Source organism: Eurytemora carolleeae, unplaced genomic scaffold (assembly GCF_000591075.1).
Source record: "Eurytemora carolleeae unplaced genomic scaffold, Eaff_2.0 scaffold701, whole genome shotgun sequence".
NCBI classification, from domain to species: domain Eukaryota; kingdom Metazoa; phylum Arthropoda; class Copepoda; order Calanoida; family Temoridae; genus Eurytemora; species Eurytemora carolleeae.
This window is the reverse complement of record NW_019396597.1, coordinates 44255-69086: the sequence shown is the minus strand read 5'-3', so window position 1 is coordinate 69086 and position 24832 is coordinate 44255. Positions and strand designations below refer to the sequence as shown.

Sequence of the window (24832 nt, the reverse complement as noted above, 5' to 3'; positions counted from 1 at the left end):
AATGCGGATAAAGATAAAAAAATTGAAAACTTTTAAAGATTGGTTAATTTTTAGGGCGTGAAAGAGTCCGAACGGTTAGACATTCAAATCGAACAAAATTCTTATTCTGAAGGGGACCCTCATCAGAGAGACGATTTTAGATCTGGAGATAGAAGTGAATTTAGGAGTGATTTTAGGAGTGATTTTAGAGGCGGTTTTAGGGGAGGTTTTAGAGGAGACTTCTCATATGGTGATTCTAGGTTAGAACATTTCTTTTGGTGGATTTTGAATATTACTTTAACACTGGTTCGCAAATATATTTTACCATTCAAATATTTCAATTTTCTCTTGAGTTTCTATTAATTTTGAAGGTATTCTGGTTTATATTCAAATATTTCATTTTACTCTTGAGTTTCTAATAATGTTTAAGGTATTCTGGTTCATTTTCAAATATTTCATTTTACTCTTGAGTTTCTAATAATGTTTCAGGTATTCTGGTTCATATTCAAATATTTCATTTTACTCTTGAGTTTCTAATAATTTTTAAGGTATTCTGGTTCATATTCAAATATTTCAATTTACTCTTGAGTTTCTAATAATTTTTAAGGTATTCTGGTTCATATTAGGCTCGGAGACGAAGGGGGTCTGTATGTGTGTATATGGTGTATTAAGTGCTATATGGATTGAACTATAAGCTCAATAATCTAACGTTCAATTATATTTTTTTATTTTACGAAAAGAGCTCTTAAATTTCCTCTGGGTCAGGAATCATGAATTGCTAAATTGCAAAACAGGGTGGACTTCGTCATTTCTTGCCCCCCTCTACAGGGAGGGGCATGCCCCCCCCTTAATCAGGCTAGGGGGGGCCTGCCCCCCCTCTAGTTGCGCGCCTGAGTCAAATATTTCATTTCACTCTTGAGTTTCTAATAATTTTTAAGGTATTCTGGTTCATATTCAAATATTTCAATTTACTCTTGAGTTTCTAATAATGTTTAAGGTATTCTGGTTCACGTTCAAATATTTCATTTTACTCTTGAGTTTCTAATAATGTTTAAGGTATTCTGGTTCAAATTCAAATATTTCAATTTACTCTTGAGTTTCTAATAATTTTTAAGGTATTCTGGTTCATACAAATATTTCAATTTAATCTTAAGTTTCTAATAATTTTTAAGGTATTCTGGTTCATATTCAAATATTTCATTTTACTCTTCAGTTTCTAATTTTTAAGGTATTCTGGTTCATATTCAAATATTTCAATTTAATCTTAAGTTTCTAATAATTTTTAAGGTATTCTGGTTCATATTCAAATATTTCATTTTACTCTTCAGTTTCTAATAATGTTTAAGGTATTCTGGTTCTTGTACAAATATTTCATTTTACTCTTGAGTTTCTAATAATTTTTAAGGTATTCTGGTTCATATTCAAATATTTCATTTTACACTCGAGTTTCTAATGATGTTTAAGGTATTCTGGTTCATGTTCAAATATTTCATTTTACTCTTGAGTTTCTAATAATGTTTAAGGTATTCTGGTTCATTTTCAAATATTTCAATTTACTATTGAGTTTCTAATAATGTTTAAGGTATTCTGGTTCATATTCAAATAGAAATATTGAGGTTCGGATGAGGAAACATTATGCAGATAGGTAAATATCTCAATAGTATCACAAAAGTTTACATTTTAAGACCCCCCCCCGCTCACGTTTTTCGACTTAATAAACTGTTTACTTTTCCAAAAGGCAGTACACTTCATAGCTTTTGAGAGCATAAATAATAAATTTAGCTTAAAACCTTTTTTTCTTTCCATTTTTTACTTTATACTTGCACAATTAATGATGAACTATCCTTACATAATTTCATAGTTTTGTTTTCCCAGAGTTGAAATATTCAGCGATACCAAACTTGAAAAATAAATTGTGAAATAATTCATCCGCCGAAAGATGGTTAAAAAAATTACATTTTTATCTGTAATTTAATAATCGTACGCCCATCTTCTATTTCAACTTTTGGCTCGATCGGTTCAGCTGTTTTGACATTTATTGGATGCAAACAAACAGGCAGACAGACAAGAAACGCAAAGTATATATACAGTAGTAAAACCATAGATTTTCTCATAAATACTTGGATCAAAACAAAAATAATATCTAAGAACTTGAGATTCTATTAGGATTTGTATTCCTCCCTCCCCTCCCGGCCCTAAACTTCAGTTATTCCAGGTATTACGGCCCTGAAGAGGGGGATAGTCAGTATATTCGGGAACAAAGGTAAATTCAACATCTAAAATTGAATTGCTGGTTGATTGGTTGGTTTGTTGACTGACTGACGGATTGATTGATTAATTGATTGATTGATTGATTGATTGATTGATTGATTGATTGAGTACATTATGCATAAAAAAACTAGATAAATGTAGAAATTTACGCTTCTAGTGTAAGCCGNCCCACCAACGTGTTAGGATTAACTCGTTGAATCAATGACACTGGATTATTTGGTAGAAATTATTCGGATTAATAAACTAATGTATTGCAGAGTGGACAGTGGATCATTTGGAAGAGATTATATTCTTCATAGAGGAAAAAGACCAGACAGGTCAGAGTACTTTAAATGTTGGTGTATTTTTCGACCTACGCAAATCCGCTATACTCCACTTGTGACCTACGCCAAGTCCGCTATACTACACATGACCTACTAGCACGTGGTTTTACAGCTGCTTTATTGATTTTTTTAACAATTCAATTAAGTTTATGGTTGTCAGTATGTAAATTTAACATTAACATTGACTTTAAAAAAAATTGATGTTTATTTATATGTTAATATATGTATATATATGTATATATGCAGCAGGTCGGAAAGGTCTAAAAGTATCAAAAATAATAAAAATAAAGTAACCATTTGCAGGTGTCAAATTTTTCAGTTTTGCCCCTTTTTCATCAAAGCTCATTCGGACCCAGGATCTGTTAAAAATTTTAATTAATTTATTTATTGAAAATTCTTCTTCTTCTCAGCATTTTAAGTATCAGTATTATAAATCAACACTATTGTAAATGATTTGCGACAGTTTGTGAAGAGAAAATATCTCGTAATAGAATCATTTCCTATCTATTATAGTTCTGAGCTGAACAGAAAAAAATAGTGAATAAAAAATCACAATTTTCGTAACATTCATTTATATTTTGTTATCAGATATTTTGGACCTGAGTCTGGGATTAAGGAGAAGAGGTTTAGAGCAGTACATGATGGAGATGATCAACCCTACCAGGGACCAACTATATTCGATAAGGTAGGGGAGGGGGGGATAGGGTTTAGAGCAGTAGGTTTAGAGCATGACATGATGAAGATAATCAACCCTAGCAGGGACCAACTATATTCGATAAGGTTTAAACATTTTTCAACTGTTAATAAATATATACTTAACTAGTCTGTTTGTTTGTGTCCAATGAACACCATAACAGCAGAACCGATCGGAAAGGTTTATGGACCATCAAAATTGAACAAAAATTCGAATTCGAATTTTAGGATGCGTGAAAAAGCTAACTTACTAAGCAAAAACATAGCTAAAATTGTTTAATGGAATAGAGGCGCGAAGCGCCCTGCCAAGGTAATAAAATGTCCAATCTTTGTATCTTTGAGACCTGATGGTGAAAACTTTTGACTTTAATAAGTAGATTTTAAAGTATTAAGTATTAAAGGACATCAGTTAGTACAGCATTCTCAATATTAGATCCAAACTGTCAATTGTATCAGGTGTTCAGACAACACAGCCGGAAATCGTCGACGGACGAACCTGTTTCGGTATCCCGGTCTGTATCGCCGGAGATCCGTAAACGGAAATTTCCCCGCAGTCCGGATGACGAGGGTAAAAGTAAATATAAAAGTCGGAGGATGAGTCCGGATTCGGATGAGGACAAAGCTAAGGAGGAACTTGAGGCTGAATGGTTGAAGTACAAGGAGAAAACCGAAGCTAAAATTAGGTAAGCCGGCCGTAAGGGCTACATTGAAATTGGGTTAAATTTTTTAGATTCACTTTTTGTTCACAGGGTTGCAGGAGTGTATATTTTCAGAATTACACCCCCTGGGGAGGGAGGACAAATTAAAAATGAAATAACAAAAGGCAAATTTTTTCATTCTTTACATACTTTTTACCCACAAAATCATTGATTTATCCTGAAAATTAATTTAATTTACCAATACGGCGGAAAACCCCTAGCATTTTTTTGCCGCTCTGCGCAACCATAACGATTTTTTTAGAAATTATACACCCCTCCAATTCCAGGGTTGATATCTTATCGAGCAAAGCTTGTAAAACTAAAAAAAAACTGCTACTACTACTACTAGTGTAAGTCTTCTCCCTAGGGTCACCAGTTCGGTTAGCCCATGAATACGTTTCGGCGGCTAGGAGCGCCGACCCCTATTTCCTTGAATGATGGGTTGTCCTATAATAATGATAAAGTTCATTCTAAGATGGGCAATGGGCATTAGGGTGTCCCCTAAAATTTTCCACCCATACTTTTCTTTGTATCCTAAGTTTCCCTGTATCAAAACAAAATATTCTGACCACTATTTCAGATTTACTCTGATTTAAGATACTAACCAAAACGATTTTTCAAAACGATTAGTAAAATTTGTTCAGTTTTGAAAAATCGCTATGGTCAATTATCTGATCCGAGTAAAATTTTAGCTTTGAGTAAAACAAACTTGTCTAATTTTAAACAAAAATTGATTGAATCTTAGATTCTTTTGAAGCCTTTAAAAGCCTAAAACCTTTAAATGATTAAAAAAGGGCCTCAAAACAATTCCTCTCAGTTTCTGTAACTCGTTCAACCACCTCTTTCAATTCATACATCCCAACTATGTTCATTTGCTTGTCATTTTTTCTTATCTAATTCCAAAATATTTTTAATGAAATAAATATTTTTTTAGAAGAGAGAAAAAGAAACTGATGAAATACGAGGAAAGGATTAATCATCTAGAGAACCTGACACAAAATGAACAGGTTGGATTTGTGAAATACTCATTGGATGTCTACAGGCCCGTAGCTTGGAATTTGTAATGGGAGGGGGAGGTGGGGGGGGCACAAATGTTAAAACCCCAAAGGGTCAAAAATAATGACTGAAGACAAAAAAACTTGATTTTTTACTTTTTTAACACACTGTAGTTTTAAATTACCATGGATATTTTGACTGTTTTGCATTATGTTTAAGTTCAATTGAGAATATATTTGCATCAACATAAAATAACTCGAGGTTTCAGATGTAGAGATTTAGGTTTGAAAATGATTGAATCATGAATATCCAATATTTAGTTTTAATACTGGAAAAGTAAAGAATTTAAATGCCTGTAAAGATCAAGATTAACTCAAGCATAAAAATCTTCAGTTTTCCCAAAACTAAAATTCGAAAAAAACTTCCCTCTAAGCTTGATGAGAGTACAAACAGCTTCTCCTGAACCTTGCCATTAATTATATGTATAATTTCAATTTGTTTCCATCTTACTTTTTGCTGTACAATTGTTCATTAAAATCATCTAAGTCATTCGATATATTATTTAAGGAAATATTGAGTATTTACGAAAGAAATACTAATTAAACCTTCCGGTTTTTTATGTCGTCTTTAGGGAGACACTTATTAGTTTACTGTCGAAGTTTTGTAACATTTTTCATCGTCGTTATCGAATAATTAAAAAAAATGTTCCTGAAAATTCGGCCAGAATGGACAATCCCGGAGGATTTTAAAGATTAAATTTGCGCTCTTGCTGAACTATCATACCCCGTATGAATCAAATGAATCCTGAAAAATGTCGTTACAATGCTGCAATCATGTCTAGCCGGATCCCCCTGATTTACGTTAAAGTTCGTTAATTAGATCGACCCCCCACCACTCCTTTATACACACACATACATCTAAACAGTTTGTTTTTAATCTTCCTGACAGAAACAATCTCAAGCAATAATAATTTTCTTAAAACATTTTTTAAGAAGTGAATATTTGAAAATTATCTTTTTTCTTTCTCATGATCTGATTTCGTTTCCCTTATATGTCCATTTGACAGACCAATTTTTAAAAAAATCTTTTTTGTTCGTTAATTTTCTTGTGGTTTTAAACAATTTTTTATTTATTGATTTTGATGGTTATTATACCGTTAGAACTGACGAGGGTCAACTCAGACCGAAATATATTTTTAGTAAATGTGGAACTAACATCTACTTTTTTACTCAACAGAGGTTTAGTCCATCACCATCACCGAATTTTAAATTTAGTTCTGCTATATCAAAACTGTAAGATATTTGGATCCACCAAGAAAGTATATCTGTAATTTCTTTTATGGAAAATGAACAATATCTTAAACTGTTAATTATTAATTGACATTTTGTTTCTCAGGTTCGGTTAAAACCATTAGACATAGAAAAATATGAACGTAGGAAAAGAAAATTGGAAAGTTCAGGAAAACGGAGTAAATCAAGGTAAAGCTAAAGCAACTTCAGTTATTTCCAGGAGTGTACAGTGCATATTTTCAAGAATTACACCCCCTCCCCCGAAGATTTTTGAATATTTTTGAAGATTTAGTGAAATACAAATTTTCTAAAGAGGGTCTGGGGGGGGGTGTAAATTATTTTTGTTCATGTAAATATTCATTATATACACCCCTGATTTTTTCAGTGAATATTGAAGTTATAATGGTACAAAATGCATCGCTCCAATAATACTTTAGTCTGTATCAATCCAGATACACCTCTCTCTGCATTCTTAAGTATGTATCGATCCAGATACAACTCGCTCTCAAACTCTTTACTCTATACACAATAAATAATACATCTGACCGTAATAAAACAGAGCTCATATCCAACTGATCTATATTTTGGGTTTAATAGTTCAGTTGAATAGTATGGACCGATAGGTCTGTTCAGAAATTAACGAAAATAGTTATTAGGGTTATTACAATATTATTACATGATGTAATACAGTTACCATTTTATTTCATATTTAACACTCTAAGTGGAAAATAAGATTAGGAAAAAGTGGATAGTTATGACTCCCAACTGATCCCTAATGTATAATAAATAATATTATTTATTTATAAATATATTATAAATATATTTTTTTAACATCATGTTTGTTTTATTGTATTTAGCTATATGTAACATTAATTTGAAAATTAATTTAACATCTCTTGAAAATCCGCGAAACATCTGTGAAAAATTCTCAAACCATTCATACTGATGATTGAATAAAAGCATGAAACAATTTGTTTATGAATAAAATATTACAAGAAGATTGTTCCGTTTCAACTGATATATTATAAATATATAATTCAGAGGAAGAGATTCAAGTTATGAACCTGATCCAGTAATATCTAGATCTCCTCCTAGATACAGGGGTACACCACCTCCTGGAGCAGATCTCAGACCAGTTCTTATTGAGGGTAATTATTTTTATGATTTACGATTTGCTAAGAAGCATATAATGTTTAGAAATTAAGCAGTGCTTAGGACCCGGATTCGTTGGATCCACAAAATTTTGGCTTCCTGGATCCGGATCCGCTAAAATATGCGAATCCACGGAAACATATAATGGGCTTTTTCTTAAAATATTAAATCCAGGGAAAAATGAGCCGTCATAGGTAGTTTGAAAGCAGTTCTTAGGATCTATTACATTTTGTTGCAGATCAGGGTCCTGGATCCTATCCTAAAGATCAGGACCCTGGATCCGATCAGAAAAACGGATCCATGAACATTTCTTGAAGGTTTACATATTTTTTTAACAAAAGTAGAATTTTTCTTGTTTTTTGTTTATTTTTATGCTGTAACTTTATAAACCATTCAGAAAAAGAGAAATTTAATATAACATATATCGTTTTTTTAACAGTTTGGGTTTTATGAGCAAAAAGTTTTTTTTTACAGTTTTCGGTTTTTTTGCCCCTTTGAAATATGCGGATCATTTCTAGGAAGCTACATGTTGACTAACCAACGGATTCGAATCCTAAGCACTGTTTAAAACTAGTTTTGTTGGCGACGTTTGTAGCTAAGTTCATTAAGAGTCTACAAGTTTGAACAAATGCCATGTGTATTGTGTATCAAAAATAAGTGACAGGTCTAGCTATTTGGTACAAAAATAAGTGACAGGTCTAGCTATTTGGTACAAAAATAAGTGACAGGTCTAGCTATTTGGTACAAAAATAAATACGATGTTAGTTTATATTTAGACAATTTTTATGTTATTTAACGATACAAATTTGTTCACATCTTTAAATATATTTGATTTCCCTGGAAGGTACATGTTTTTAAATATATTTGATTTCCCTGGAAGGTACATGTTTTGACTGTAATACAACTAAATATTGTTCATGTAAGAGAATATCACTTGGTCACTCCTTACCTCCACTTCTAATGGACAACCGGTAAAATGAGTTATTTTCAAACTCCAGGCTGTAAAATTTTATTTTCTAGGTGATGGTGAATATATATCTGAGGATGAATATGATTCAAACTATTCAGGAAAACTTGCATTCATAATTTAATTTTATCCTGAAATGATACGATTAAAAATGTCGTCTTCTCCTGAAGTATTTTCATCGTTTTAATCTCTGTTCTCAATGTATATTATTGGGGGGGGGTACTATAAAGCTTTTTACCGCCTTTTGACCAACATCACGGACCTATGGTTCCCCCAACAGAGGAAGGTTAAGTTATTTAACGTCCCTTGGGACACTTATGAAAAATAACCACACGCTCTCCAAAGTTCTGTAAAAAAATCGCGCATTTTCATCTCAAAAGACGATAAAATTGTGTACAGCTACTTTTTCGGAAATTTAGAATTTTACCTCACCAAGGGTTCCCTCGACCAATTTTGTCTTAAAGCATCCCGCTCTGCGCTCTGGATGTTTTGGTCTTAGCCAAAATTGGTCTTGGGAGCCCTTGGTAAAATAAAATTTACCTTTTTTTCCCTTTTTAAACAGTTAAAAAAACAATGAAATAATCTTAACGTTAAAAATTCCGCTCTCCTCCCTTTCAATGACCAAACACTTTCTTGAGCAAACCCACTTTTTAGAATTGATTAGTTATGAGAGTTTTGTTACAGACTATAAACCTGCAGGTCGAATTCATGATGCTTATAAAAACTACTAAAACTAGGTTTATATTAACATATCTTGGCATTATTTAAATACATTTATTTACTATTACACTCTTTACAGGAGTGCTCAATATATGTTCTAATTATTGACTGTCTTGTATTTATGTTAATAATGGAAATAACGGATTAGCACAGGGAAATTATTTAATGAGTATAAACATTGCAAATGAAATTTTTGGTTTTAAACCTGACGAATTAAATCATCTGGATACATGGCGAGTTAATTTATCTAGAACTTAAACATGGCGACAGGCGAATGAAAATATCTAAATTTTAGACATGGTTAGTGAAATTATCTAGATTTTAAACATTGTTAGTGAAATGATCTAGATTTTAAACATGTTTAGTGAAATGATCTAGATTTTAAACATGTTTAGCGAAATTATCTAGATTTTAAACATGGTTAGTGAAATTATCTAGATTTTAAACATTGTTAGTGAAATTATCTAGATTTTAAACATGTTTAGTGAAATTATCTAGATTTTAAACATGGTTAGTGAAATTATCTAGATTTTAAACATATAATCTATTGACTTAATTATTTATAGTAGAATTTCTGGATAGGAGGGCTAAGGACTCTTCAGTCATTAAAAGCTCAGAGAGAAGGAACTTTTTTTTTTAATAATGTTTTGCGGCAAATAATTTATATTCGCAATGGTAAATTTTTGTTTACAAGACTTGTCTGTTTAAATCTGATTTATATCCCCTCAGAGGCAGTACGCCTGTTTTTTCGGAAAGAAAAATGTTTAAGATGTTGCTGATGAATTTAGAAACTTTAGGCGTTGTAAGCCGCTTATTGATGAGAACCAATTTAAATGTCGAAGCTTATGACTAATGACTCTTCATTACCCCTATCCTGATTGGGCTATTGTTGCCCTTAGAGTTGAGATAGGGTAGCGTGATACATCTGCTTAGTACAACTTTTCTAGGTCTGTTAATAAAAACTTAGACCTCTGGATGAAATGTCAAGGGAGGATTTTTTAAAAGTTCAAAAAGTATGTAGAAAAATTTTCAAAAATAGTTATTTTTACTATTTACAAATATTAACGTATAACAAACATGTTATTATATTCATTTTTCAATGGCTTTTTAAATATATAAGTCTTTGACCTGTATCGTAATTAATAAAAAAAGTTATTAACCATTTTTGACTTTTGTTAAACCCCGACCCGTCATTTGACCGTCCTCCACTCCCTCCACCCTACCTTGTGCATAACAAAAAATTAGCAAATTTGTTCACAACTTTTATGTATGTTAAAAAAGTTTTAGCGTTCTAATGTCAGCCGTTATTCAAGTTATACAAAAGAAACCATAGGGCGGGGAGTGGACCCCCCTCCCCCCATCGTGATAGGGTTAATATTGTAACAACAGCAATATTGAAATTATTATTATTATTATTTGATAAGTTGGGACTCTAAACTTCTTATTAGATATTGAAAACTTGAATATCGTTAACAACCTTTCTTAGTTGCTTTCTTATGTAATGGTTGACGGAATAATGGACAGAAGGACACAACTCAATTGGGTCTAAGAGCTCAGCCATTATCAAATCAACGCATGAGTCTGTTAACAATATTTTCTTATTGTCCATCTCAAATGAACAGTTCAGATTAAGAAAAAATGGTAAGCTAGATCAGCCCGCGTATAACAAGTGCTCACTATGGTTTATATATATAGGGTACACCCATATGTTAATTTTTTAATTATAAGGCAACGGCGTGACACAAAACCTTGTATTCAGTCTTGTGCAAAGCAAATAATAGAAAACTAACTGGAAACAAGTTTACTGACATGCAGTAATTTTGTTTACATGTGCTTACGCCCGCAACCCTTAATTAAACATAGAATATTTTTTAAGTTAAAAATGATATTGAAAACTAATCCTGCATTAGATTATGATCTAGTGTATGTTTGTTGGCTAAAAGTTTAATTGCATCCTGTATCATNCCCCGTAAACAAACATAACTATGCTTAAAGTTTTTTTTGGTCTAACTCATCTATATTCATTAAAAGGGTGTTTTTTCTTCTGTATTACATGTTTCAAATTTGCATAACCATTCTCAATCCATTCTTCTCTTCTTCCTTCTTATTTCGTTTCTTTCGGGCAGCATAGATATTAGGCATTATAGATCTAAATGTGCATATTTTTAGAGAGAAAAAAATACCACTGCATAGAAATTGTTTAAACATGCTGAAATCCATACCATCTATGGGATAACTGAGATGAGATGAGATGAGATGATATTTTTTTTTTTGAGGAATTCTAGCAGTACCTGAGCTTGGCAGGATTCTGAAGGAATGCATGCTGGAGAAGAGTGGTTGCTGAAGCTCTGTTACTAGGATTCTTTGCTAGGCAGTTATCCAGGAATGAGTTGAAGTTCTGAAATTGTTATACTTTTTCTACAGGTTGTCCCACATCATATTAGATTGTCAATGGGTCTTTTTTACAAGTGTTTTTTTATAACTTATGCTTATATTTTTATAAAATGAAATGGTACATGGCATAGTTGATATTTTCAAATGTTCATATTTTTTCTCCTTTCTCCGTCTGCATGTCTGCATGTTCTCTTTTTCTTGCTTCCCTTTGCCCGTCCTTTTACGGCGCTGCTTTTGAACGATTATTAACGAGTTGCTGTCTTTGCGCCAATATAAGACAGTGCAGGATCACCCTTTCATTGAATAGATATCCCCCTCTCCGTTTTTTGTTTGTTTTGCTTAATTTTAATTGCAGCCTCAGCGCTGCACATTCTGTCTACTTGAATTTTCTGAAGTTAGTAATTTTCTTGAACCGCACATTTTTACTTTCCTTTAAAAGGACCATTGCCATTCCAATGATGGAAAATCAAGTGACCCGCTCAAAGGTATTTTTGTTGTAGGATCCAACAGAGAAATGTCCTCAAGTCTCATTTCACTGTTACGAGATGATTAGATGGTAGGTACAGGGTGGCCAAAATGTACGGATTGTATGCATTTTTTTGTAACCCTAAAATTGTTCGGATTGTACGTATTTTTTTCTTTCAAATTGTACGGATTTTTATCCTGGAAATACACCGGTTTTTTTTAATTTTCACTCATTTCAGCAAATTTTTCATGAAAATAAAAAAAATTCTAGTCAAAATAAAGTTAGTTTAACTTATTTTCTGCATTCTAAATAATATTAGATTGATAAATGTTTCAATTGACAATCAAAATTCTTTCATAATTTTCGAGGTATGTTCCAATAGTGTTAATTTGAAAATGTGTTTATCTATCTGTCTAGCTATCTGTCTATCTGTCTAGCTATCTGTCTAGCTATCTGTCTAGCTATATGCTTGGCTGTATGTCTAGCTATCTGCCTATTCATTTGTATATCTATTGGCATGTCAGTATATCTATCTTTTTATTTATCTGTTTTTATATCCTATCTGTCTCTCTGTTTATCTATATGTCAATGTGTCTATCTGTTTCTCTGTCTATTTATCTGTTTATCTATCTGTCTGTCTGTTTATCTATCTATCCGTCTCTTTATCAGATCTGAGAACATCCTCTCAGGTTTCCTCCGTTTATCTGTAAATCTTTTCATTTTTAGTTTAATATTAACTTTCTTTTAATTGAGTGTGCAACCCATGTACTACCTCCCACCACGCTAATTTTTATTATATTAGATCCTAAATCTACACTCCACTTTTTCTAATTATAACTTAATCGTTTGTTTGTTGAATGGCCTAATTCACTCCAATCTGAACAGTTTTAAAAATTAGAATCAATTCTGTTTAGTTCTCTAGTTCCCTGGTTCTCTGGTTCTCTGGTTCTCTAGTTCTCTATTTTCTAGTTCTCTATTTCTCTATTTCTCTAGTTCTCTGGTTCTCTGGTTCTCTGGTTCTCTAATTCTCTAGTTATCTGTTATCTAGTTCTCTTGTTCTCTTGTTCTCTAGTTCTCTGGTTCTCTGGTTCTCTAGTTCTCTTAGTTCTCTAGTTCTCTAGTTCTCTGGTTCTCATGTTCTCTTGTTCTCTGGTTCTCTGGTTCTCTGGTTCTCTGGTTCTCTAGCTCTCTAGCTCTCTAGTTCTTCGCAACCTTATGTTTGTTATTATAAGCTGTGAATTCTGCCAGATTAATTACTAATTAGGCTTTGATTTCAGGTTGCAAAGATAAATGGATTTTAAATGGAATAATATTTTCAAAAATGGTTTTATTTTTCTTAAATGCACGGATTGCAGGGATTTTTTCGAAAATTGTACGGATTTTTAAAAAAAAATATAGGGATTGTACGGATTTTTTTTTCGAAAATTGTACGGATTTTTTCTGTAAATGAACGGATTTTTGTACGGATTGTTTCAAAAAAGTTTTGGCCACCCTGTAGGTAGAGGAGTGTGGAGATGAAGACAAGGGTTTGTAGGAGTGACGTATCAGGAATGTTTTATTAAAAAATACTTCATTTCTCCACATATACTGTTTCCCAGTCCAGTGGAATTCCTTAGAGAGTATCGCATTAAGTGTGCACTACTGTATCCAGAATGCAGAGTTGTCTCTTTTTGTCATCTGTGGAGCAGGGCCCTTCCAGATAGGGCTCTGATTGATAAGTGGAGGATCATTTTGAAACATTAAATAATGCTAATGCATAAAATTTTTTGCGCAAAAGGCTAGGTTCTTTGAGTTTTGTGTTTATTTGGCACTAAAACTTGGCGACAATAAAATTAGTATGGGACGCTCTGTATGTTGTGATTAGTAATATTCTGCCGTAGCTATAATGTGATTTTGCCTAACATTATTCCTCACATTGTTGAAATAAAATCTTTATGCTGTTTTAGCTTGGAACTTGTCTTCAAAGAATTACCTTAGATATGTTCATATGGTTCATCGCTGGTCTTCCTCTTGTTCTGATGAAGTACATGGCCTATCAAAACATCTTAAATGTAGGGTCTAATATGTCCAATGATAAATTTCAATGTGAAATTTAAATTCCTAAGTATATACTATATATACATAGTATAGGTTACCCTAATGACATTGAAACTGCAAATATAAACTGAAGTTTTAACCTGTCTTAAAAATATCATTAAAGGCAACACCCTTTTCCAATTTAAAAGAGCTGTAACTATATTCAAGTTAATTTTACTTTAGATATTCCTTGAAGTTCTTAATTCATAAGTAGAACTCTAATACCTGTGTAGGGGTCTCATCAAAAAAAGGAGGTTTACCCTAAAATATTTCTGTAGATAAAGAGTGAAGTTGATATTGAAATTAAAAAGCATTAAAAGTATAACTGGATATCAAGAAACAACTGAATTTAGTAAGAGGAAACCTACATACTTTCTGGCCAGCGCATGTGATAGATCTTAACCCTATTCCTGCTGGGGGGGGGGGGCTCAATTTGACCCCCCCCCTCGTAGTTTTTACATAACTTAAAAAGTATTGGTTTGAGGCTGTTGAAATTTTCTGACTTTTCCTACATACCCAAAGCCCCTAAAACCGGGCTTTAATACTAACTGCCTGAGTCCTCAGGCACACAGCCTGAATGACTGCTTTTTCCTGTAACAAACTAAATCTTTGTTTTGACCCACTTCCACTTGTCAGATTTTGATACAATTTAGCTTTTTGGAAAACCTTTGACATAAGGAAACGAATTGCACAAGTTTTGCGAAAAAAAAAGATCGCAAACAACCTGACAAAGGAAATTTTTTAGTTTTGCTTGATTAAAAATCAAAATTTTGCAAAAATGTTTGCATATTTAAAATCGCATGGTCAAGGGCTTTTCAAAAATGTATAATTTTTCATTTTTTGGACTAATTTTTTTTTGCAAACATTTCGCGATAAAAAATTCAATTTTTGCAAATTTGCAAATTTTTTGCAGATTCTAAAAGTAGAGCACAAGAGCTTTCCAATGATGTATCATTTGTCATATTTGGACATCAAACATGGGATTTATAGGGGGGGGCAAATTGACCCCCCCCCCCAGCATATCCTGGTTTTCAAGTACCCCAGCAGAGAAAGGGTTAAAATATGTTTGGTTTGGCTAAGTAAAGTTAGTGAAGTTTGGAGGAGTTATATAAAATGGAAAGATAATTTCAAGGCATAAAATCGCAGAGCCACAAACTTTCTCAAAATGTATTTATAAAAAGTAAATAATAATAGTTTTGAATATATACTAGAGAAGTATAGGTTAGTATTGTTTTCCATCCTGAGATAGGTTTTCTCACCTCATGCATTTCAATTGCAAGGATTCCAATGGACCAGATATCAACGCCTTATTTATTTTTTGGTTCCTACATATTTTCCATGTTGCCATTAAAATGAAAAAATGTATATTGTGTAATTTGGAAAAATATTTTCATGAACCAAATGTTCCCTTTTCCATAATGTTGGTTTCCAATAACTTCTGGAGCCATCCAATATGGAGTTCCTAGTAAAAAATTTGCAAGGTTAATCTGCCTTGTACAATGTTCAAGTCTAAGTGTAATTGAAAATTACTGAAATTGTGTTAATTTGAATACAAATCAAAACATTTTATTCTGAAAATTTGCCTTACAGCTAATTTTTGTTAATTCATGGTTATAAGATGCGGTTTTAATCTGTCCTTCTCTGATGGACTTGAAACACATTTTCTGACCTGCAAATGTTTTTCTAGTCCTATTCCCTGCAACATTTGCCGCAAATCCAAAATCTGTCAGTTTAACATGTCCATCCACTCCCAGAAGGATGTTGTCTGATTTGATATCTACAATATTTAGATTAAGCTACAGGATTATTATTATCTGTTAAGATCAAACATTTAAACAAACAGACATACAGAGAGCACTTCTTTATATATATATATATTATATATATTATATATTCAGAGAGTACTACTATATATATATATATATATGATATATATTATATATTCAGAGAGTACTACTATATATATATATATATATATGATATATATTATATATTCAGAGAGTACTACTATATATTTATATATGATATAGATTATAAAGTAAATTGGAAAAGAAAGGTTGAAGCCAAGCTCTATTCTAGACAATTTTCATATGCCTGGTTTTGACTTTTTTGCAAAGCAATAAATTTATCTGTTTTATTACCTCTATGAATAATTTCATTTTTATGCAGAAACTCTATTCCTCTGACGACCTTAGATTATAATGTTAGACAGCCTTGCAAGTTTTTATTCTAATAATTGCAAGGCTGTGTATTTTATAATCTTTTAATGTTTAATTTAGAATTTATCTTGTTATTATGAAGTTTTGGAGGAAGTAAGAAAAATGGTACTTTAACATGCTAGTTTTTTAGATTTATGAATACTTTCCTCAGAAGTTTATTTATATTACCATAAAGTTAATCTTTACTCTTACCGTATCACTCTTTTATATAAAGCAATACCTCTCTAGTAACTGCAGCAATTTGAGGTTCTGATAGTATAGTGTAAAGAACTACATCAGTCAGAGCTCCCCCCTAAGTAATGTTTGTTTAGTGAGAATTTCTTCAGTTGTTTACAGTACTTGTCTTAAGTTATGTACTTATCTTTGCATTTATTCAGTCTTCTGTGTGCCTTTAACTGAACCTAGAATTCAGTGTGCTTTCTTGTCACTTCCCTTATTATGAGTTTTGGTAATTTAGAATGTTCAATTGACTTACTGAAACTAATTCCATAACCAGCATTAGATAGTTTCTCTCCAGGAACAGTTCTTCATAGTTTACAAGGTTTGGATGTTCAAGCTCTCTCAATACCTAAACAGTTCAAATTTAGTCAGATTCAGTGTGTGACATCCTCTGTAATCTTGTTTAAAATTTTGAAAGTCAAAAACTCCTGATGGTAAAAAAGATAACTTAAAAACTTCAAAAATTTTAATTAAAAAAAAAATATTTTGATTTCTATATTTATCTCCAAAACTATATCTTTTTACCAGATACATTATTTTAACTTAAGAACAAACATTTTATCATTAAATAAAGTTTTTGATTTAAAGAAATAGTTTGAGTGACTAAAAAATTAATCAAACCTTTATTTCCATGAGTAAATGGTCTTTTCTCTCTTGGTCAGTGATGTCTATTGCTTTTACTGCTACCTTAACATATATTTCATTAAGATTTGTTGTCAATACCAATATAAAAATAACATAATAATTATTATTGAATCATAATGATTAATTGATAAATTTAATGAATTTTGTAAACCTCTTTTCCTGTACGTTTATGCATAGCTAACATAACCTTTCCACTTGCTCCTTCTCCGAGCTCATACTAAATGTTAGACATTTTAATAATATCCTTTTTAAAATTTTCTGTTCTAGAATGATCAGTCGTAAATTTCAAAATTTTTAATGATTTTGCATTCTTCACAGCTTTAACTAATAGAGGAATTCAGGCTTTTAACTAATAGAGGAATTCAGGCTAAGTTAGATGAGATGCAAAAGCACCTACAAGGAGGTGCATTATAAATTTTAAGTGTGGAAAGTTATTATTAACTCAAACCTTGAATTCATACACAAACTTAATAGATTCCTTGCTGCACATTTCTCGGAAAGCATTCATAATTTCCATATCACTAATAAATGAAATATAATTAATTTTCAATCAATTTGATGATCTTTTTTTGCATTATACTTTAGTTTAGAGATGGCTCTCAAATGATATGCTGAATCTTCTTTTTGCACCCTCAACAGAGCCTAAAATAATTTTTTATTAAGACTTTAAAAATGTTATCATTAAATGAATTCAAAGGTTAAACCTTTTGTTGAGGTTTTGCTCTGGTTACCCCTTGAGTGTTCAGTATTCCTTAAAAACAAATTTGTCAAATAGTTTTTTTAATTTTGTAGATTCCACGGATCCTTACCCTTGTTTTTTAAAGAAATATGATCAGGTCTTGGTGGTATGTCAGGTTTAGCTACTCCTGAAATTTTGAAATGGTTAGTTTAAACCGCCTCTAGTGATTATGATAAATGATAGCAATCAAATGTATTTTATTTCATAAAGTTGCACTAAACTGATTTGGTTTGTTCATTTGATTAAAATGTTTAACCTTGGTTTGAAGATGAGTCTCTAGAAAGCAATCTATTTAGATCCAATGCCTCAGTGTTGAGATCATGATTATTAGAAGTATCTGCTTCAGCTTCCTGTTTTCTGAAATAACAGGGTTGCATTCAGCACATTATGTTTGTTTTTAAATTACTTGACTCCCTAAAAAATACTTTTAAAAAAACTAAAATCCTAAAATTTAGAAATTTTTAAAAATAAAAACTATTTTAAAAAATGCAGGCATATTTGAATTAAAAAGTTATCTTGCTGAAAAAGTTGATTGAAATAAATTTTTCTTGGTTTTCTAATCAATTGAAAAACTCCATGTTGATTAACTGTATTATCAACTTTGTCTTTTGAATTTTTTATGCTTTTTTATTCTTCCAAAACAAATTCAGGGAAATATACACCCCTGGCTTTGCATTATCACCTTAGTGATGATTCTGATTTACATCTTTGTAAGTTTCCACCATCCACTGAGAGCATTTTGAAGTATGTATTGGTGACTGATGGAGTACATAAATCATCACTAGATAAATAGAATCAAATCCCTAAAGCACGAGATTGAGAAAATAGTAATCCAAAGTTTTAAATTTTTATTATGAATTTTGTCAAAGGTTGATGCAAATTGCATAATTTCCATTGCATTCTAAAGGTGTAAATCAAAGGTAATTAAATCGACCTGTTTAATGAATCTGAATTTGTACGCTTTTTCTGCTTTTTGGTGTAGAGACCATAGTTTGAAGAGTTTAATGTTGGGTTCCTACTCTTTTCATATCTATCATATTATCTAATTCAATTTATGCTTATAATATATATGAAAAAGATTTCTGCTTTTTAAACTCACCTTTCATCATCCAGAGTCAGAAATCCTCCTTCATTGATGTTCAAATCCTTCATATTATTCTTTAAAAATGGATGTTGCATCTAATTTGAAAAAAAATTTCACACAATGTTTTCAGTTCCATTTTTTAAGACAAATATGTGCACGTGAAATATGTGCAAGCTATTCTGATTTCTGAAATTTTTCTGCCTAATTTTTTGGCAAATATTTTCTACCCGAGTGGACCATCCGGGACTAAAAAGGAGACTAGGACAGTCCTTGCGACTAACTTAGGCACTCTTTTGTTTAATGTAGCAAATTTCAGAGAGCGGAGATGATCCCCAGCATGGGGTCATTCAGAAAACAAGCTAGAATGAGACTAAAAATATGCCTATTTGAGATATTTTTTTTTCCCACAGTTTTAAGTTTGGGTTTATGGGGGGAGTGTCCTAAGAAAGAGAGGTAAAGAATGTGTTACTATCTTCCTGTCATTGTCTTATCTTTCTATCTATGTTGTGAATCTATAATCTCAACCAGATGTTAAAATTATCAGAGACCTCCCCTTCCCTGTCTTCTCCCCCTCTCCTCCCTCCATGTCATATAAGCTGTTAGAGGCGGATCTTGTTTAGGCAGTTTTTTAGGCAAAATTAGCCTGATGTAGTTTAAGCTGTTTCGATTGTGAATTATTTTGACTAAATGCAACTTAAAATTATTTTTTGTTGTTAAACAAAATTTTATAAAAGTTTATCAAAAATTTAATGTAACAAAAATATTTTAAAATTTTTCAAAATCACATTTTATTTTTTTCAAGTCTTATAAAATACAAAAAAATAAAAAGTTTAAAATTTTTGTCCAAAACATTGATAATCCCTTTTTTTTGGTTGGGGAGGGGGGGGGGGTAGAAGTTAAGTATATGGCCGGAAGAATATCACATATCCCTATTTACCAAATTTTGTATTTCACCAACGGTGCGTAAATATTTTCACACCGAACGTAGTGAGGTGTGAAAATACTTTCATTTGAATGAAACTACATTAGATGCCACTAGATGGCTCTAGTAGTGCTAGTTTAAAATCTATGTATGTATGAATGTATTTAAGTTTTTACAAATTTTTCTTCATAATATTTTCTAATTTACATAAAGCTTTAATAAACTTAATTATCTGTTTAATATTTTTTTCAATTGCATCTTATGTGAATATACTCACAGACTTGGGAGGGGGGTTGAATCTTTAAATGCTCAGAGCAAGTTGTTGTTAATTATGAATATACTTCACAGGATCATTTCTGTAGCATGATTGACAAGTTTCCTGTCTGAAACTTGAAATCTTACTCAGCCATGATGATGAGACACATGGTCTGTTCAGAGAATGATTAAGTTACTTTTTTAATCTGAGCATAGACAGGATTTTTATGGTTGGGGGGTACCTTGTGAACGCCCCTGACCTGAGAGAGCTTATAAACAATATTTTAGGCACATATTTAGTCCTATTTTCAGTTTCCTAATTAGGCGGGCAATCCTATTTTTAGTTGCCTAATTAGGCGGGGGTTGGACGCATTGCCAGCTGCGCCAGCTGCCTTCCATGGTAGCTGTAAATGCCACAGCTGGGCACACAGACACACACATACGGACAAATATAGCGAGACCCCCTGTTGGGATATTGAACTTGTAACCCCACACCTTTTCCGTTCTGAGCACTGACTAAAAATGGGCTTTTCAGTTGTATTTAGTCGTGATCCTCTTGATGAATGATAAGTGTCTCAAGGCGCTTAAATAATACTGACTACTAGTCACAAATAGTCTCTAAAATTTGCGACCTTGGTCAACCCGGGTACGCAATGTAGAATATTCGGCCTATGATTTTTCCATTTTGGGGAACCCTAAACACAATGTTATGAAACAAAATAAAATGAAATATAACCTTTGATTTGTGTTCAGATAGAAACTCTTGAGACCTGAAAATTAATCAATTAAAAAATAAATTTACTTTGCCACTGGGTTTTCAAACAGAATTTATTTAGAATATTATAACCTTTCCAGAAAATCTCTGCTGAAGTTTTTAAAGAACTCCATAACTTGATTTCCTGCTTCAACTGCTTTTGTATCACCATTACTTAAATCTTCTTGGATCTGACAAAAATTAGATCTTGCTAGAATGTGCTTTTATTTTTTCAATCTGGGCATGTATTCAGTAAAAATCAGAAGTAGTTAACCCAGGTACTGGTTTAGCCAGTTCTTTTGTGCACCAGGGCAGGTTGAATGAAATGGTTAAATTTTAAACCTACACAGTTCAACCACTTCTTCTGTTACATCTAGGCCCTGATTTTATAATGAAAGAGTTTGTTTCAAGCAGTACACATCTTCCATACATGTACAACATGCTGTACAATACATGACTTTTGAATTGGCGGGTACATGATGGTCTCTTAATGACCTTGTACTCACATTAACAATAGAAGTTGTTCTTGATGGCTCACAAAAACTGAGATTGACAGCTGTCTAAAATTTATTTTGAATTTTCTGTGCCATTCCTTAACACTTTTATAGTAAAACTTGATCTAAAAGTATTAAACCATTGGCTGGTTTTTAAGAGAGACACAAGGATTAATAAAGACAATAAGCTGTCATTCTGAGCAAGATTGACCAAATCCAATAATTTGTTAACCAAGTAGTCCTGACATGCTTGAGTCACTGTGATATTATTTTCATTATGATTGGGTGATAATTAATCCTTTCCAATTCAAATGTCCGGTACTGTATTGTAAGTAATTTTGTAATGTGTGTGCTTATTGAATGGATATTTACCATGGCGTTTAGTTTTTCAGCCCATCCCTCTGGTAATCCCTCATAAGTGCCATCTTTTTGCTTGGAGACCTGAATAAAAAAAAAGCTTATTTTATGCTAAGAATCCATGCTATAAAAGATTTTAAGAAATTTTCAGACAGAAATTATTTTAGTATGCTAACCTTAAAGTTATGTGTGACAAGAAATGGAGACCCAATTTCCATAGAACTTTTGGAAGGACGCTTAGTGTATCCAAGATTTCTACAGAGGCAAAATATTTTTAGGGCCAATTAAGTCACAAACAGTTATTATGAACCAATATTTTTAGAGAAAATTATGACAGATCCAATGACACTAGAGCATACAATACAGACAGTGTTTACAATGCTATATTGAAATCTTTAACCCCATCAGGGCGGTGGGGCCTGAACAGGGTTTCCATTTTGGAAATGGAATGATCCGGAAATTGTTGTGTAAACAGAAATTCCGGGATAATTCCGGATCAAATGGAAACAGGAATGTTTAAGGTTTACATGATGTAATCCAAAAATAACATAAACCATAAAATTTCCTGTTTCCATTTTGTAAGCTGGAAATTTTAACACAATGTAATGTTAAATCATTTCAAACCTATTAGTTGACATACATTAAATAAGCATTTTAGTTCTATAATTATATGTTCACACTATAGTTCATCATGACTACTTTACAGTTTTTATTTCACTCACTGCAATATTTTTTGACAATCTAGTTTTTAATTTTCAAGAGAGTCATCAGATAGGTTAGGCCCACTACCCCCTCTGTATTTGATCAGGATAGTATGAATTGAACCATAAAAATAAGAGTTCATAAAAACTAGGCTTTAAATTTAAAATAATAATAAATTTTGATATTTTTCCCATACAAATTTTTAAACCAGGTTTAAACCTTTTATAAATAGAGTGAGAACCAGAAAACTTTTAGACTTAAGTTATGACTTTAAATAGTTCAATGAACATGAGACACAGCGATTACATAGCGCATATACTACACTGGATACAGACCAATTTAATAGTGATTTTATAAGTTAATATTTAACCTATTTGCTTTCTAACAACATCAAATAGACTAAAGGATTGCTATATATGTCAGTTTTCTGTAGACAAAATTATTTTGAAAAATGGAAGTCAAGATTTATATTTTATGATAATTCACAGTAGTATTACTTTAACTACAGCTAAATCAGGCGCACATTCTATTATTATGTAGATTGTAGATAGTATAGCAGAGCTATGATCGTTTTTGATTTTTCAGCAATCTACTGCTCAAAGGGATATAAACCCAATCTGTATATATTCAGTTATTATTATAATGATGCTAAATTTGTAGTTATAGATAGACCAAGCCACGCCAAAATCTGGGATTAGCTTCTACCTGATGCTATCCCTTATCTCAGAGTAGCGTGGTGGAAGGGGCGTTGACCCGCTGAGCCAAGGAGGCTAGGGATGGATCCCCGGCAGGAGATGGCAGGTCAAAAGAATGCTTGCTGATGAGGCAGTTGTTGATCAACCCTTTCAGAAAGCAGTGGGAGTGGAATAAAGCTGTTTTCAATCTAAATTGATCCTTGCTTCGATTGCTTATTTGATCGTATAGTATTGGTTTGTATTTATAAGTTAATAAATTATAATTTCATACTCTAGAAATATCATTAGTATGAGTTGTTGATTTCAGTCCAAAATATATATCCTTCAGTTTACTTTTATCATATACAACAATAGTATCACTTACTGGTTTTATATTTTACATAAGTTTAAGATTTTTCTGGAACCTTTTCCTGGAAAATTTCACTGTGATTTAAATATATCATGCCCTCAAGAAAAAAATGGTGAGAACTTTGCCAATAACATCCTAAAAACCGAAGCTAACAATAAGTGCTTTATAGTGCTAAAATGTATAGAAAAGCACAAGTAAGCCTTAAAATCAAAGCCCAAGGATTGGGACATTTCTAAGGAAACCCTGTCTTTAAAATTGTTTCGACTTTATTAAGCTGCAGGCTTCATTTATGTGATGCATAGTCTGAAGAAAAGGGTCTAACAGTAAAGATATGGACGGGAGGTGCAACACATGATAATTGATCATAGGTGTATCAAGAATGTTATACTCTGTGTACGTATTGAAACCAGTTCTCTTTTGGCGGAATTTGTAAACAAGAATAGATGCATCAGTGTTTCGTTTAGTATCCGAGGAGGTTAAAAGCATTAAATTTTGAAAATTTTGATAATTCACATAATAGTTTCCTTTGACCAGAATATTTCATCGATTTTTTATGTGAAAGATGGATCCCATTTCAGGCTTCGACATCTGTCTTGTGTTTACATTACCGCCCAGAGACAGTACACTGTAGTACAAAAGATGTGTACACTTCTGAAATAGCTTTCCTTGCCTTACAATCCTTGAGTTGTATGGTGATATAGGGTCAAAAATGAGAGTGTGAGAGCAAAAACTATAGCATCATGAAACAAGAGAAAAAATCTATCTATATTATTAACAGTGCACGGGATTTCTTATATTACACAATAAATATAGAAATGTAATTCTAATGTTACTTTTAAATTAATTATTTAGGTATCACGAAACTTCACAAATATGCATACAACACCACTTTAACATCTGTGACTCTGAATTCTAAATATTTTATGTTCCTGAATAGTTCCATGATTTATGCGTGGTTATATTATATTGAGATATGCCAATCAAACTGAATATTAGAAAGCAGCAAGGGCTTCTATTCTTATCAACAGGAATATACTGCATTCTTGATAAACATTCCAGGGGCTGTCCTACTGTCCTTTATACTTACTTTAGCTGTTTGTAAATTCAAATCGTATCTTTATTTATTCTTTCTTGATTATTTTGTTCTTCATTCTAACTGATTGTTCTTCACTTCCAGTTCCAGGGTTTGTATTTTCTTTTAATCAATTACCTCCTCTCTGCTTCAAAATAAGATATTTTTTTAGTGTATTATTAATGATTGAGTAAATTGCCATTTTTGTATTGCGTTTTACATTTGTTCTAAATTTATATATTAGCTAATTGTTCCAACAATTTTTTCTTCATGTTTACTATCCTAGCATGGATCACATTCAT

The 24832-nt window shown here is 32.0% G+C and overlaps 2 protein-coding genes and 1 pseudogene across 5 annotated transcripts; 2 read left to right on the top strand and 1 right to left on the bottom strand.

Annotated features, from left to right (window-relative positions):
* The first annotated feature begins 32 nt into the window (after positions 1-32).
* Positions 33-9162, top strand: LOC111706085 (uncharacterized). The gene is made up of 11 exons (XM_023478851.1): positions 33-239; positions 1562-1624; positions 2195-2242; positions 2508-2567; positions 3162-3258; positions 3723-3949; positions 4899-4971; positions 6356-6438; positions 7291-7397; positions 8422-8469; positions 9053-9162. Exons 2-11 carry the CDS (start codon positions 1602-1604, stop codon positions 9097-9099), a joined length of 813 nt encoding a protein of 270 aa, XP_023334619.1. The 5' UTR covers positions 33-239; positions 1562-1601; the 3' UTR covers positions 9100-9162.
* A 1959-nt stretch (positions 9163-11121) lies between these two features.
* LOC111706084 (serine/threonine-protein kinase PAK 2) lies at positions 11122-24468 on the bottom strand. 4 transcript variants are annotated; one of them, XM_023478847.1, is made up of 25 exons: positions 24388-24468; positions 21889-21967; positions 21728-21796; positions 20955-21052; positions 20844-20877; positions 18946-19025; positions 18781-18876; positions 18529-18627; positions 18103-18203; positions 17917-17973; positions 17812-17858; positions 17688-17749; positions 17556-17628; positions 17259-17324; positions 17084-17149; positions 16719-16811; positions 16464-16535; positions 16166-16214; positions 15694-15801; positions 15433-15486; positions 15284-15330; positions 14250-14285; positions 13921-13980; positions 11380-11486; positions 11122-11237 (listed from the first exon to the last, which is right to left on the bottom strand). In XM_023478847.1, the coding sequence occupies exons 1-25, from the start codon at positions 24399-24401 to the stop codon at positions 11147-11149; spliced, it is 1758 nt and encodes a 585-aa protein (XP_023334615.1). In that variant the 5' UTR covers positions 24402-24468; the 3' UTR covers positions 11122-11146. The 4 variants fall into 4 exon arrangements, with proteins under 4 accessions (XP_023334615.1, XP_023334616.1, XP_023334617.1 ...); XM_023478848.1 differs by having other exon boundaries at positions 18946-19004; XM_023478849.1 differs by having other exon boundaries at positions 18946-18992.
* On the top strand, positions 20184-20339 carry LOC111706090 (uncharacterized; annotated as a pseudogene).
* Positions 24469-24832: the final 364 nt, after the last annotated feature.